Here is an 11296-nt window from a genome sequence, read left to right on the forward strand (position 1 = left end):
TCTCTATAAATATGCATTATTTAACTTTGTTACATTTGGATTGGTGTATGGATGTGGCTCACCTAACACTTGAGTCGTCAGCAACTTTGGAGTAAATTACTGGTGGACAGAGAACAATTTAGTCCGACTTAGAGTTGTCTTTATTGTGTTTTTAACCAGTAGTGGTAGTTGAAAAAAGGATGGTATTTGAAAAGAAACCGTATTTTGTTAGGTGTACCAAAAGCAGAAAGGAAATTCCCAGAACTTTCTCGGGGCGCGGGGGTGGGGTGGGGGGGGGGGGGGGGTTGCCGCTGAGAATTTAAAAATATGCCTTTAGGTGTGCCAAAACCAGACAGGGAAGTCATCCTCAAAAAGGGTTGTCATCCTTAAAGATATAATTTCCCGACCTTTCAACTACGCTGAACAAAATGGCTATCTCAAAGTTTTGATTGCATCTGCTTGGGGAAATGATGGGCGTGGGGAGGGGCTGGTTGCCCTCCAATCACTTTCAACTATTAAAAAGGGTGCTAGAGCTTTCGATTTTAAATTGAATAAGCCCCTTTCGAAGCTTCTATAACAAATCCTTCTGTGACCTATAAGAGAATTATCATAACTATTGTTTTAGTCAGAGTATAGTTGCCAAAGTTGACCAACTGTTTAAAATAAAGAACGGACAAAGGTTAGAAAGGAGGTATTAATGGATTTTCTCAGGAAGGGTTGTAGCTGAGAATGTAAAAATGTCCCGAAGTTCAACTGAAAAATCCCAAGATTTGAAAAGAATCCCAAGTTATTAAATATTGACAAAAAATATATTTTTTGCACTTTTTGAGGGTCGCATTTAGAATGCCTTCTTTTCCCAAGTTCCTTTCCCAATTTCACCACACTTTGTAAAGTGTGGTTAAATTGGTCTTTTGTACTTATTTTAAGGAAAAATATGTCCAGTAAAAAGAGAAGGCAAAAGATGAATATGTGCTGAAAATTGCTAGAACTTATCAGTTAAGGTAGTTTAGGAGCCTGATTTAAACAAGGTTCTGACTCGAGTTGAGTTTCGTTCTAGCAATTGGAATCGATTAACATAGTTTTAGGAATCTAGGTTGAACTGCGCGATGACGGGACTGACACGATTTAAGTATTACTTTTGCACATGACATCGTTTAATGTAGTCTTAGGAGTCATGCTTAAACTAGGTTCTGACCCGAGTTGAGGTTTCTTTTAGCAACAGGAATTGCTCAAGACAGATTTGGAAATCAGGCTTAAACTAGGTTCTGATACGAGTTGAGGTTTCTTTTAGCAACAGGAATTGCTCAAGACAGATTTGGGAATCAGGCTTAAACTAGGTTCTGATACGAGTTGAGGTTTCTTTTAGCAACAGGAATTGCTCAAGACAGATTTGGGAATCAGGCTTAAACTAGGTTCTGAGACGAGTTGAGGTTTCTTTTAGCAACAGGAAGTGCTCAAGACAGATTTGGGAATCAGGCTTAAACTAGGTTCTGATACGAGTTGAGGTTTCTTTTAGCAACAGGAATTGCTCAAGACAGATTTGGGAATCAGGCTTAAACTAGGTTCTGATACGAGTTGAGGTTTCTTTTAGCAACAGGAATAGCTCAAGACAGATTTGGGAATCAGGCTTAAACTAGGTTCTGATACGAGTTGAGGTTTCTTTTAGCAACAGGAATTGCTCAAGACAGATTTGGGAATCAGGCTTAAACTAGGTTCTGATACGAGTTGAGGTTTCTTTTAGCAACAGGAATTGCTCAAGACAGATTTGGGAATCAGGCTTAAACTAGGTTCTGATACGAGTTGAGGTTTCTTTTAGCAACAGGAATCGCTCAAGACAGATTTGGGAATCAGGCTTAAACTAGGTTCTGATACGAGTTGAGGTTTCTTTTAGCAACAGGAATTGCTCAAGACAGATTTGGGAATCAGGCTTAAACTAGGTTCTGATACGAGTTGAGGTTTCTTTTAGCAACAGGAATTGCTCAAGACAGATTTGGGAATCAGGCTTAAACTAGGTTCTGATACGAGTTGAGGTTTCTTTTAGCAACAGGAATCGCTCAAGACAGATTTGGGAATCAGGCTTAAACTAGGTTCTGATACGAGTTGAGGTTTCTTTTAGCAACAGGAATTGCTCAAGACAGATTTGGGAATCAGGCTAAAACTAAGTTCTGACATGATTTGGGTTTTGCTGTGACATGTGAGTCGTATATCATCTGATGAAATATCCAAAGGGTGAAGATTAGTTTTGTTCCTATTTTGATTAATACACAATATCGAAAATAAAATATTTTGTATAGCCTTTAATATACAAATACATTAATCTAATGAAAATATACTATAATAAAATAAATAATATTAATAAATAATGTTCAATAAGACTTTAATGTTATACGGTATATTTGAATATAATTGTAGATAAATAAGATCCTCCTGTTTGTGCACTGGCAAAAACGTACTATTATGGTTATTTTGGTCTTTTTCTTTTATCTTATTACTTTAGTTATTTGTTACTAATTTTATTTCTAATCTGTATTTCTTTCCTTATTTATATTATATATTATGTTATTGTTCTTTTTAACTCAACGAGATGTATTTTCTCAAGAATTTTTGTCAATACTAGAAGGTTTCGCTTTCAATCGAACATATTAGCCAGACTTTGTATGGTCTTTTCCGCTTAACAAAATCTTTCATCGTCTGCTAGAACTTAGTTGTAGCAAACATTACTCGTTACGGACGGAGTTATTCAAGCCTATCTAGTTATCAGGAGTGAGGAGTGACTAAGGGGTTTAGGGAATATCCACATTGTACACAAAGAAAGAGCCTAAAGGTTGGTTCAACCCTGTTATATTTAATTACTAGAAGTGAGTGAGTATGGTATTTTTGACCATTCACGTACGCAGGGGGATATATTCTGTCCCCTCCCCCTAACAATATTTTCTCCAACTCCTTGGCACTTTTTATTCAGATCGTCAAATAATGCATTTTTAAATATCATATCCTCAAAAAAAAACACACACGTAGCTACAAAAAAAAATGGATAAGTACCTAAAAAAAACGAAACTCATACGTAGCTAAAAAAAAGAAAAAAAACACATACGTACCTATTTTGGAGCATATCTTCATCAAACAGTTCGTTGTAACGAACTGTAAGTGTAAGGAGCGACCCGACTCAATAGTAACTGAAAATCCAAAAACGGAATTTTACGAGCCTGAAAAAACTTGCCTTATTTTCGAAAAAAGGGGGAAACCCCCCTTAAAGTGATAGAATCTTAATGAAAATCACAACGTCAGATTCAGCGTGTCAGAAAACCCTACTGTAGAAGTTTCAAGCTCCTATCTGCAAAAATATGCAATTTTGTTTTTTTTTTGCCAGAAGAAAGATGACGGATGCGCACTTATTTGTTTTTTTTTTTCAGGGGTGATCGTACTGATCCAGTGGTACTAGAATATCGTGAGAGAGCTTATTTGAACGGAAATTAGAAGTTCTAGTCCCCTTTTTAAGTGACCAAAAAAATTGAAGGGCAACTAGGATACCTCCTACGCTAATTTTTTCCTGAAGTCACCTGATCAAAATTTCGAGATAGCCATTTTGTTCAGCATAGTCGAAAATCTAATAAATATGTCTTTGAGGATGGTTTCATCCCCCACAGTTCTCGGGGGAAGGGCTGCAAGTAATGAACTTTGGCCATTGTTTACGTATAGTATTGGTTCTTGGGGAGTATACAGACGTTTTCATGAGGGATTTTTTCTCGTGGGGGGGGAGGGGGGGTTGGAGGAGGGGGTTACATGGAAGGATACTTCCATGGAGAATGTTTTCATGGGGGAAGGGACATTTCTATGAAAAGGGTGCCGGATTTCTCAGCTCAGTATTATTTAAAAAATGATCAGAAATTAAATAAAACAAGTTTTTTCAACTGAAAGTAAGGTGCAACATTAAATCTTAAAACGAACAGAAATTATTACGTATATGAGGGGGTTCGCCCCCTAGTCACTACCTCGCTCTTTACGCTAAAGTTTTTTTTTAGTACTTTCAAAAGAGCTATCTATTCTAATTAAACGGCCTTTGTGATTCAGGGGTTTGTGATTCGAACAAAATTCAAACTTTAGCGTAAAGAACGAGGCATTGACTAGGGGGCGAACCCCCTCATATACGTAATAATTTCTGTTCGTTTTAAGTTTGAATGTTGCTCCTTACTTTCAGTTGAAAAAACTTGCTTTTTTATTTAATCGTGAACAAACATTAAATCATCGTGTCTCAACGAAAGAGCATATCTCCCTCTTTTATCAAAATTTATTATCTGAGATTCTAGTATTATTGTGTGTGCAGTTGAAATCCTGAAAGCTCTTGGTCTGAAGCACCGATTGATCTTCTTCTACTGTGTGTTTTCAGTTTGGTGTTTTGCAAAAAGTTACGGGAGTTGCTCCTTAGCGAAGTTAAACAAATTATGCTTGATGATTCTTGACTCAAAGCAACTACTACTAATTGCAGTGAACATTGTTGATCAATACCGGGGAAGAGAAAAGGTAGCTATTTTGTATTCATGCTTCAAGTTCGATTGATCAGTCACTTTGCCTCTGAAGGATATTGGAGTCCTTGTCAAAATCGAGTTAAATATGTTTGACCATTTTTGACCTCGAATTCGCTATTTGGTGTGAACACTGTTGACTAATAGTATTGCTTATAGTAAAAGCCATACGGTTCCAACGTTTTATTATTATTTTTTTTTTTTCCCCAGAGGCACTTCATATGGAAGGGCCTGTCGTATAAACTTCAAAGGGGGATCATTCGATGTAAAATCGAGAATTCTAGTGCCCTTTTTAAGGGTCAAAAGTGATTGGAAGGCAACTAACACCCCTTCCACGCTGACCATTTCCCCAAACACATCCAATCGAAATTTTGGAGATAGCCATTTTGTTCAACGTATTTGAAAGTTCTGGAAATTATATCTTTGAGCAGGACACTCCCCCGCAGTCTTCAGGGCAAGGGTTATAAGCTATGCCCTGGGGGCATATAAAGTTCTTATGGAAGGAATCCTCGTATAAACTTCAGAGAGGGCTTATTTGATTGGAAATTGAAAGTTCTAGTTCACATTTTAAGCGTCAAAAGATATCGGAGGGTAACCAGCCCACCCCCTCGCCCTTTTTTCCCAAATGCATCCGATAAAAAATTTTAGATAGCTGTTTTGTTAAAAATAGTTCAAAGATCATATAACAAAAATTCTGGTGTCAACACAACCCCCCAGGGCCCGGGGAAAGGCGTTGAAAGTTACGCCCTGGGGGCCTATGTGGTTCTTATGGAAGGGATGTTCGTATAAACTTCAAAGAGGGCTCATTTAATTGGAAATTGAAAGTTCTAGTTCACACTTTAAGAGTCAAAAGATATCCTAGGGCAACCAGCCCCCCCCCTCCCACACACCCATTTTCCTCCAAGCCCATCCGATTAAATTTTTAAAATATCCATTTTATTAAAAATAGTTCAAAGGTCAGATAAGAAAAACTCCTGTGTCAACGCAACCCTCCAGGGCCCAGAGGCAGGCGTTTTAAGTAATGCTCTGGGGGCATATATAGTTCTTATGGAAGAGATGCTCGTATAAATATTGGAGAGGGCTCATTTGATTGGAAATTGAAAGTTCTCGTTCACTTTTTAAGAGTCTAAAGAGATCGGAGGGCAACTAGCCCCTTACCCCCATTCTCTCAACGCCCTAAATGCATCAGATAAAAATTTTGAGATAGACACTTTGTTAAAAATAGTTCTAAGTTCAGATAGCAAAACCTCCGGTGTTGACACAGCCCCCCCAGGGCCCGGGGTTAGGCATTGTAAGTTATTCCCTAGGGGCATATATGGTTGTTATGGTAGGGATGCTTGTATAAACTTCATAGAGGGCTCCTTTGATTGAAAATTGAAAGTTGTAATTCACTTTTTAAGAGTCAAAAGGGATCTGAGGGCAGCAAGCTTCCCCCACACTCCATTTATTTTTTTCCCAGAGGCACTTCGTATAGAATGGGTCGTCGTATAAACTTCAAAGGGGGTCATTCAATTGGAAATCGAGAGTTTTAGTGCCCTTTTTAAGAGTCAAAAGTGATCAGAGGGCAAATAGCCCCCCTCTAAGCCCTTTCCCCAAATACATCTGATAAAAAATTTGAGGTAGCCATTTTGTTAAAAATAGTTCAAAGATCATATAACAAAAACTCCTTTATGTATGGCCATTTAGTCAAAAACAGTTCAAAGATCAAATAATAAAAACTCTCGTGTTGACGCAGGGCCCGGAGCAGGCGTTGTAAGTATTTCTCTGGGGACATATATGGTTCTTATGGAAGGTATGCTCGTACAAACGTTGATTGGAAATTGAAAGTTGTAGTTCACTTTTAAAGAGTCAAAAGATATCGAAGGCTCCCCCCCCCACCATGCCCTTTTTTCCTGAAACCCATCCGATAAGAACTTTGAGATAGCCAATTTTTTTTTGATAAATAGTTCAAAGATCATAAAGTGAAAACTCCGGGGTCCACACAACCCCTTAGAGCCCGGAAGCAGGCAATGTAAGCAATGCTCTGGGGGCATATATAGTTCTTACGGAAGGGATGCTCGTATAAACTTCGGAGAGGGCTCATATGATTGGAAATTGAAAGTTCTCGTTCACTTTTTAAGAGTCAAAAGAGATAGGAAGGCAACTAGCCCCCTCTCTCCACGCCCGATTTTCCTCAAACCCATCCGATAACAACTTTGAGAGAGCCATTTTTTTCAAATCGGTTCAAAGACCATATAACGAAAACTCCGGGGTTGACAGAATCCTTCGCGGCCCGGGTTAGGCGTTGTAAGTTATGCCTGGGAGGCATATACAGCTGTTATGGAAGAGATGCTCGTATAAACTTCAGAGAGGGCTCATTTGATTGAAAATTGAAAGTTCTAGTCCAGTTTTTAAGAGTCAAAAGAGATCAGAGGGCAACTATCCCTCCACGCCCCATTTCCCCCAAACACATCCGATAAAAATTTTGAGATAGCCATTTTGTTAAAAATAGTTCAAATGTCAAATAAAAAAACTCCGGTGTCGACACAACTACCCAAGGTCCGGGGACTGGCGTTGCAAGTCATGCCCTGGGGGCATATATGGTTCTTATGGAAGGGATGCTCGCATAAACTTGAAAGAGGGCTGATTTGAATGGGAAATGAAAGTTCTAGTTCAATTTTTAAGAATCAAAAGATATCAGAGGGGCCCTAGCCCCCCCCCCATGCACTTTTTTCCCCAAACCCATCCGATACAAATATGAGATATCCATTTTATTAATTTGTTCAAAGGTCAGATAACCAAAACTCCGGTGTCGACACAACCCCCCAGGGCCCGGGGGCAGGCATTGTAAGCTATGTCCTGGGACCGTATGGTTCTTATGGAAGGGATCCTCGTATAAACTTCAGAGAGGGCTCATTTGAATGAAAATTAAAAGTTCTAGTTCATTTTCTCAGTAAAAAATGATCGGAGGACAACTAGCCCCTCCCGCCCTCCACGCCTTTAGGTTTATTGGATGGATAAACCCTTCTGATAAAACTTTGAGGTGACCATTTTATTAAAAATAGTTCAAACATAAGATATTAAAATTCCGGGGTTGACACAAACCCCCAGGACCCAGGGACAGGCGTTGTAAGTTATAACGGTAAAGGTAAAGAATACAGAATTGGACTTTACAGTGGCTACCCGCGGTGCTGATCTCCATTTCTTGGCCTTTCAGCTAGGAAGTGCAATGGGGGGTTGGGGGTCAACCGTCCTGTGCTTTCGCACACCCTTCCTGTTTACCATCCCCAGATTTATCCAGGTACCCATTTAAAACTGGGTCGACTCTGGCTGAGGGTATGAGCTTACACGCCACTGACCCCCGTCCCAAATCAAATAATTGAGTACACTAGGATTCGAACCCTCGTCCTCTCGGACAAAGGATACTCTGGGGGTATATATGGTTCTTATAGAAGGGATACTCGTACAGACTTTAAAGGGGGCTGATTTGATTGAAAATAGAAAGTTTTAGTTCACTTTTAAGGAGTCAAAAGAGATCGAAGGGCAATTAGCCCCCCCCCCCCTACACGCCCTTTTCTCCCCGAACCCATCCGATAAAAATTTTGAGATAGTCATTTTGTTAAAAATAGTTCAAACATCAGATAATAGAAACTCCGAGGCTGACACAAACCTATTTTTTCACTTTGATGTTGTTACTTTGATAACAGTTTTGATACTTTGATGAACATTTGATTTTTTTTTTAAAGTTTGATTTTAAAATAAGGAATTTATAAAAACTTGAAACTTTTGCAATCCAAAACGAACAAACATTAATTAAAAATAACTTTCCGAAAAATAAGCTTTTCAAAGAAAGGTAAAGGCCATTTTAAACCTAAGCTCAGCTGATATAAATACTTGTTAAAATTCAAGCTCAAACGAGAAATTACTATTAAAGAATAAATAAAAACCAAAAAGAACAGAAATTAAATAAACAATCATAGCAAAAAACATACAGCAAGTAATAATATCAATGAATAAATAGATCTTAATGCTTAGTTTGAATATGAAAATCGAGCTTAAAACGAAAAAGAAATATTTTGCTATTGAAGTATAAATGAAACTTAAAACGAACAGAAATTAGATAAACAATCAATGCAAACAGACATACAATAGATATTAATGTAAATAAATTGATAAGTCTTAAAACGAGTGAAACTTGAATTGAATATGCAAATCAAGCTGGAAACGAACAAAAATCACTGCAAACAAGAGTTTTGGTATCGCCTCCTTCTTCCAATATAAAAGTCTAAAACATCCTGCGTCATTGGCGCTTTACTGAAAACTATATGCGACTTGAACAGTCTTGGAAAGTATAAACAACATCAAATTTAATATTAGATATATAGTCATATTAATTGTTGAAAGATCCATCAGTTCAAGAATTTATTTCAATAATTTTTTTTTATTTTCAATGCTGTAAGAACTGGAAAAAAAATATTTGTAATATAATTCATTTTTCAGTGAAGCGCCAATGACGCAGTAGGCTTTTGGTTTTTACAGTTAAGGAAGGGGGCAAAAAGTTTCAAGTTTTTAAAAATTCCTTATTTCAAAATCAAACTTAAAAAAAAATCAAATGTTCATCAAAGTATCAAAACTGGGATCAAAGTAACAATATGAAAGTGAAAAAATAGGTTTGTGTCAACCTCAGAGTTTTTATTATCTTATTTTTGAACTATTTTTATGCTTCAATAGCAAAATATCTTTTTTTCGATTTAAGCTTGATTTTCATATTCAATCTAAGCATTACTCGCTTTAAGATTTATTCATTCATTTATATTATTACTTGTTGTGTGTTTTTCCTATGATTGTTTATTTAATTTCTGTTCGTTTTGGGTTTCATTTATTCTTTAATAGTAATTTCCGGTCCTTTTGAGTTTGAATTATAACAGGTATTTATATCGCTGAGCTTAAGTTTAAAATGGCCTTTACTTTTCTTGAAAAACTATTTTTTAGAAAGTTTTTTTTAATTAATTCTAGGGAAAAGTTAAGCAAGCCATCTTGTGTCCTTGCTGCAAATCAACTTCTATTGATTTGTCGAAGTCGAGTTACATATGTTTGACCATTTTTGATTTCGATACTGCTATTTGGTGTGAACATTGTTGACTAATTCTAGGGAAGAGGTAAGCAAGCCATCTTGTGTTCTTGCTGAAAATCAACTTCTCTTGATTTGTCGAAATCGATTTAGATATGTTTGACCGTTTTTGACCTTGAAGCCTCTACTTCGCGTGAACACTGTTGACTAGTTCTAGGGAAGAAGTATGAACTTCTATTGATTGGTCAAAATCGAGTTAAATATGTTTGACCATTTTTTACTTCGATATCGCTAGTTGGTGTGAACGCTGTTGACTAATTATAGGGAAGTGGTAAGCATGCCATCTTTTGTTCTTGCTGTAAATCAGCTTCTATTGATGAATCGGTAAGATCTATTTACAGATTGGAAGAACAATATAACATTTGTGGAGTTTCAACTTTAAGTTAGTAAACAAATTTCTCTCTCTCTCAGATCTCCTCAGGCTATGTAGATCTTCGGATAAATATTAAAAAAAGTTTGTTAACCGTAATTCTGTTGTAAAATTTTTAAACGGGGGGGGGGTGACCTCTTCTTTCAAATGGTTAAGGAGAGAAGGCGAAACCCGTCAAATCATAATTTATAAGAGCCACAGTCGTGGATGACTTTGATCATAAAAGGAATCTGCCAAGTATAAAGCACTCTAATTAGAAAAAAAGAATTTTATTAACAATAAAAATAAAGCTTGAATAATTTTCACAGCATTGATATAAACTGATAAACGGACCGTGACTATTCAAACACCATAATCCAATATTGCCGAATAATGTATGTCCCTGTGGCACTTTCAAATCTATGTCTAGTTTAGGGAGTTTTAAAAATGTTAACACCACATCCGAACAAATATTAGAAAAATTATAGAACTTAAGCAGAGAGAGGAGGCACCACTGTGCTGAGCTGCTCTTTCGGCTCCTGCGTGACCCGTGAACTGATCATGTCCACTGTGGGCGTCGATTATATGAATCTTCCATCCAAGGGATGTGTGAGTGTAACACTAGAATTGAAAGCAGTTGTAATAATTAGTCGCTTTAAATATTATGTTAATAATGTTGTATATAATCAATTAAGTTGTGCATAATAGAATTATGTTACTGGTAGTAATAAATTGCATTAAGATATTTGTTTTCTTTCCATTATAAAAAAAATGAAGGTTTTCGGAAGATGGATTCGCTTTCAAAGCTAATATAGCCTAAAGAATAAATAACCTAAAGAATAAAGCCTAAGTGAATATTTCGGCTATATGACCAATATCCGTCCTAATCGAAATAAAAGAAAGGCTGAAAATAAGACCCAAATTTTAGCGTTATTTTGGCGAGAATGCCTGTTATTCAGCTAACAATTATTGATGAAAGTGACCCAGAAATTTTGTCATATTTGATGGTCGAATAAAGCAGAAAGTTTCAAAGTCAGCAAACATTGGTTACGTGACTTGAATAATTTCGGAAGACAGATGGCAGTTAATTCCACTGAAGCTACTATATTTATTAATACCTAGAAATGAATTATGGACCTTCAATCTTAAAGTTAGCTAGCCCGCTTGAAATAGCAGTATTTTTCCAATCTAATCTAGGCCTACTCAGGACTATTCTTAGGGTTGGTGGTGCTTGAGCAAAATTGATTACGGAACCACTCTTCCAACTCAAACATAAAAAAAAGTCCCAGTCATGGAGCCCCCAAGATAATTCTCTCGGAACAGTTTGCCCTGGTC

The 11296-nt window shown here is 37.0% G+C and overlaps 1 protein-coding gene across 2 annotated transcripts in view; it reads right to left on the bottom strand.

Moving 5' to 3' along the window:
• Window positions 1–9140: 9140 nt before the first annotated feature.
• LOC148952821 (protein Skeletor, isoforms B/C-like) overlaps window positions 9141–11296 on the bottom strand; it is a 258085-nt gene continuing 255929 nt past the window's right edge. Inside the window, exon 17 of one of the 2 annotated variants that reach the window (XM_089088109.1) lies at window positions 9141–10582. In XM_089088109.1, coding sequence (XP_088944235.1) covers window positions 10412–10582 — 171 coding nt within the window. In that variant the 3' untranslated portion in view covers window positions 9141–10411. The remainder of the gene's footprint in view (window positions 10583–11296) is intronic. The other variant, XM_089088110.1, reaches the window with a different exon arrangement.

The sequence above is a fragment of the Artemia sp. Qi Xiang Cuo genome, chromosome 4 (assembly GCF_049724085.1).
Source record: "Artemia sp. Qi Xiang Cuo chromosome 4, ASM4972408v1, whole genome shotgun sequence".
Lineage (NCBI taxonomy): Eukaryota > Metazoa > Arthropoda > Branchiopoda > Anostraca > Artemiidae > Artemia > Artemia sp. Qi Xiang Cuo.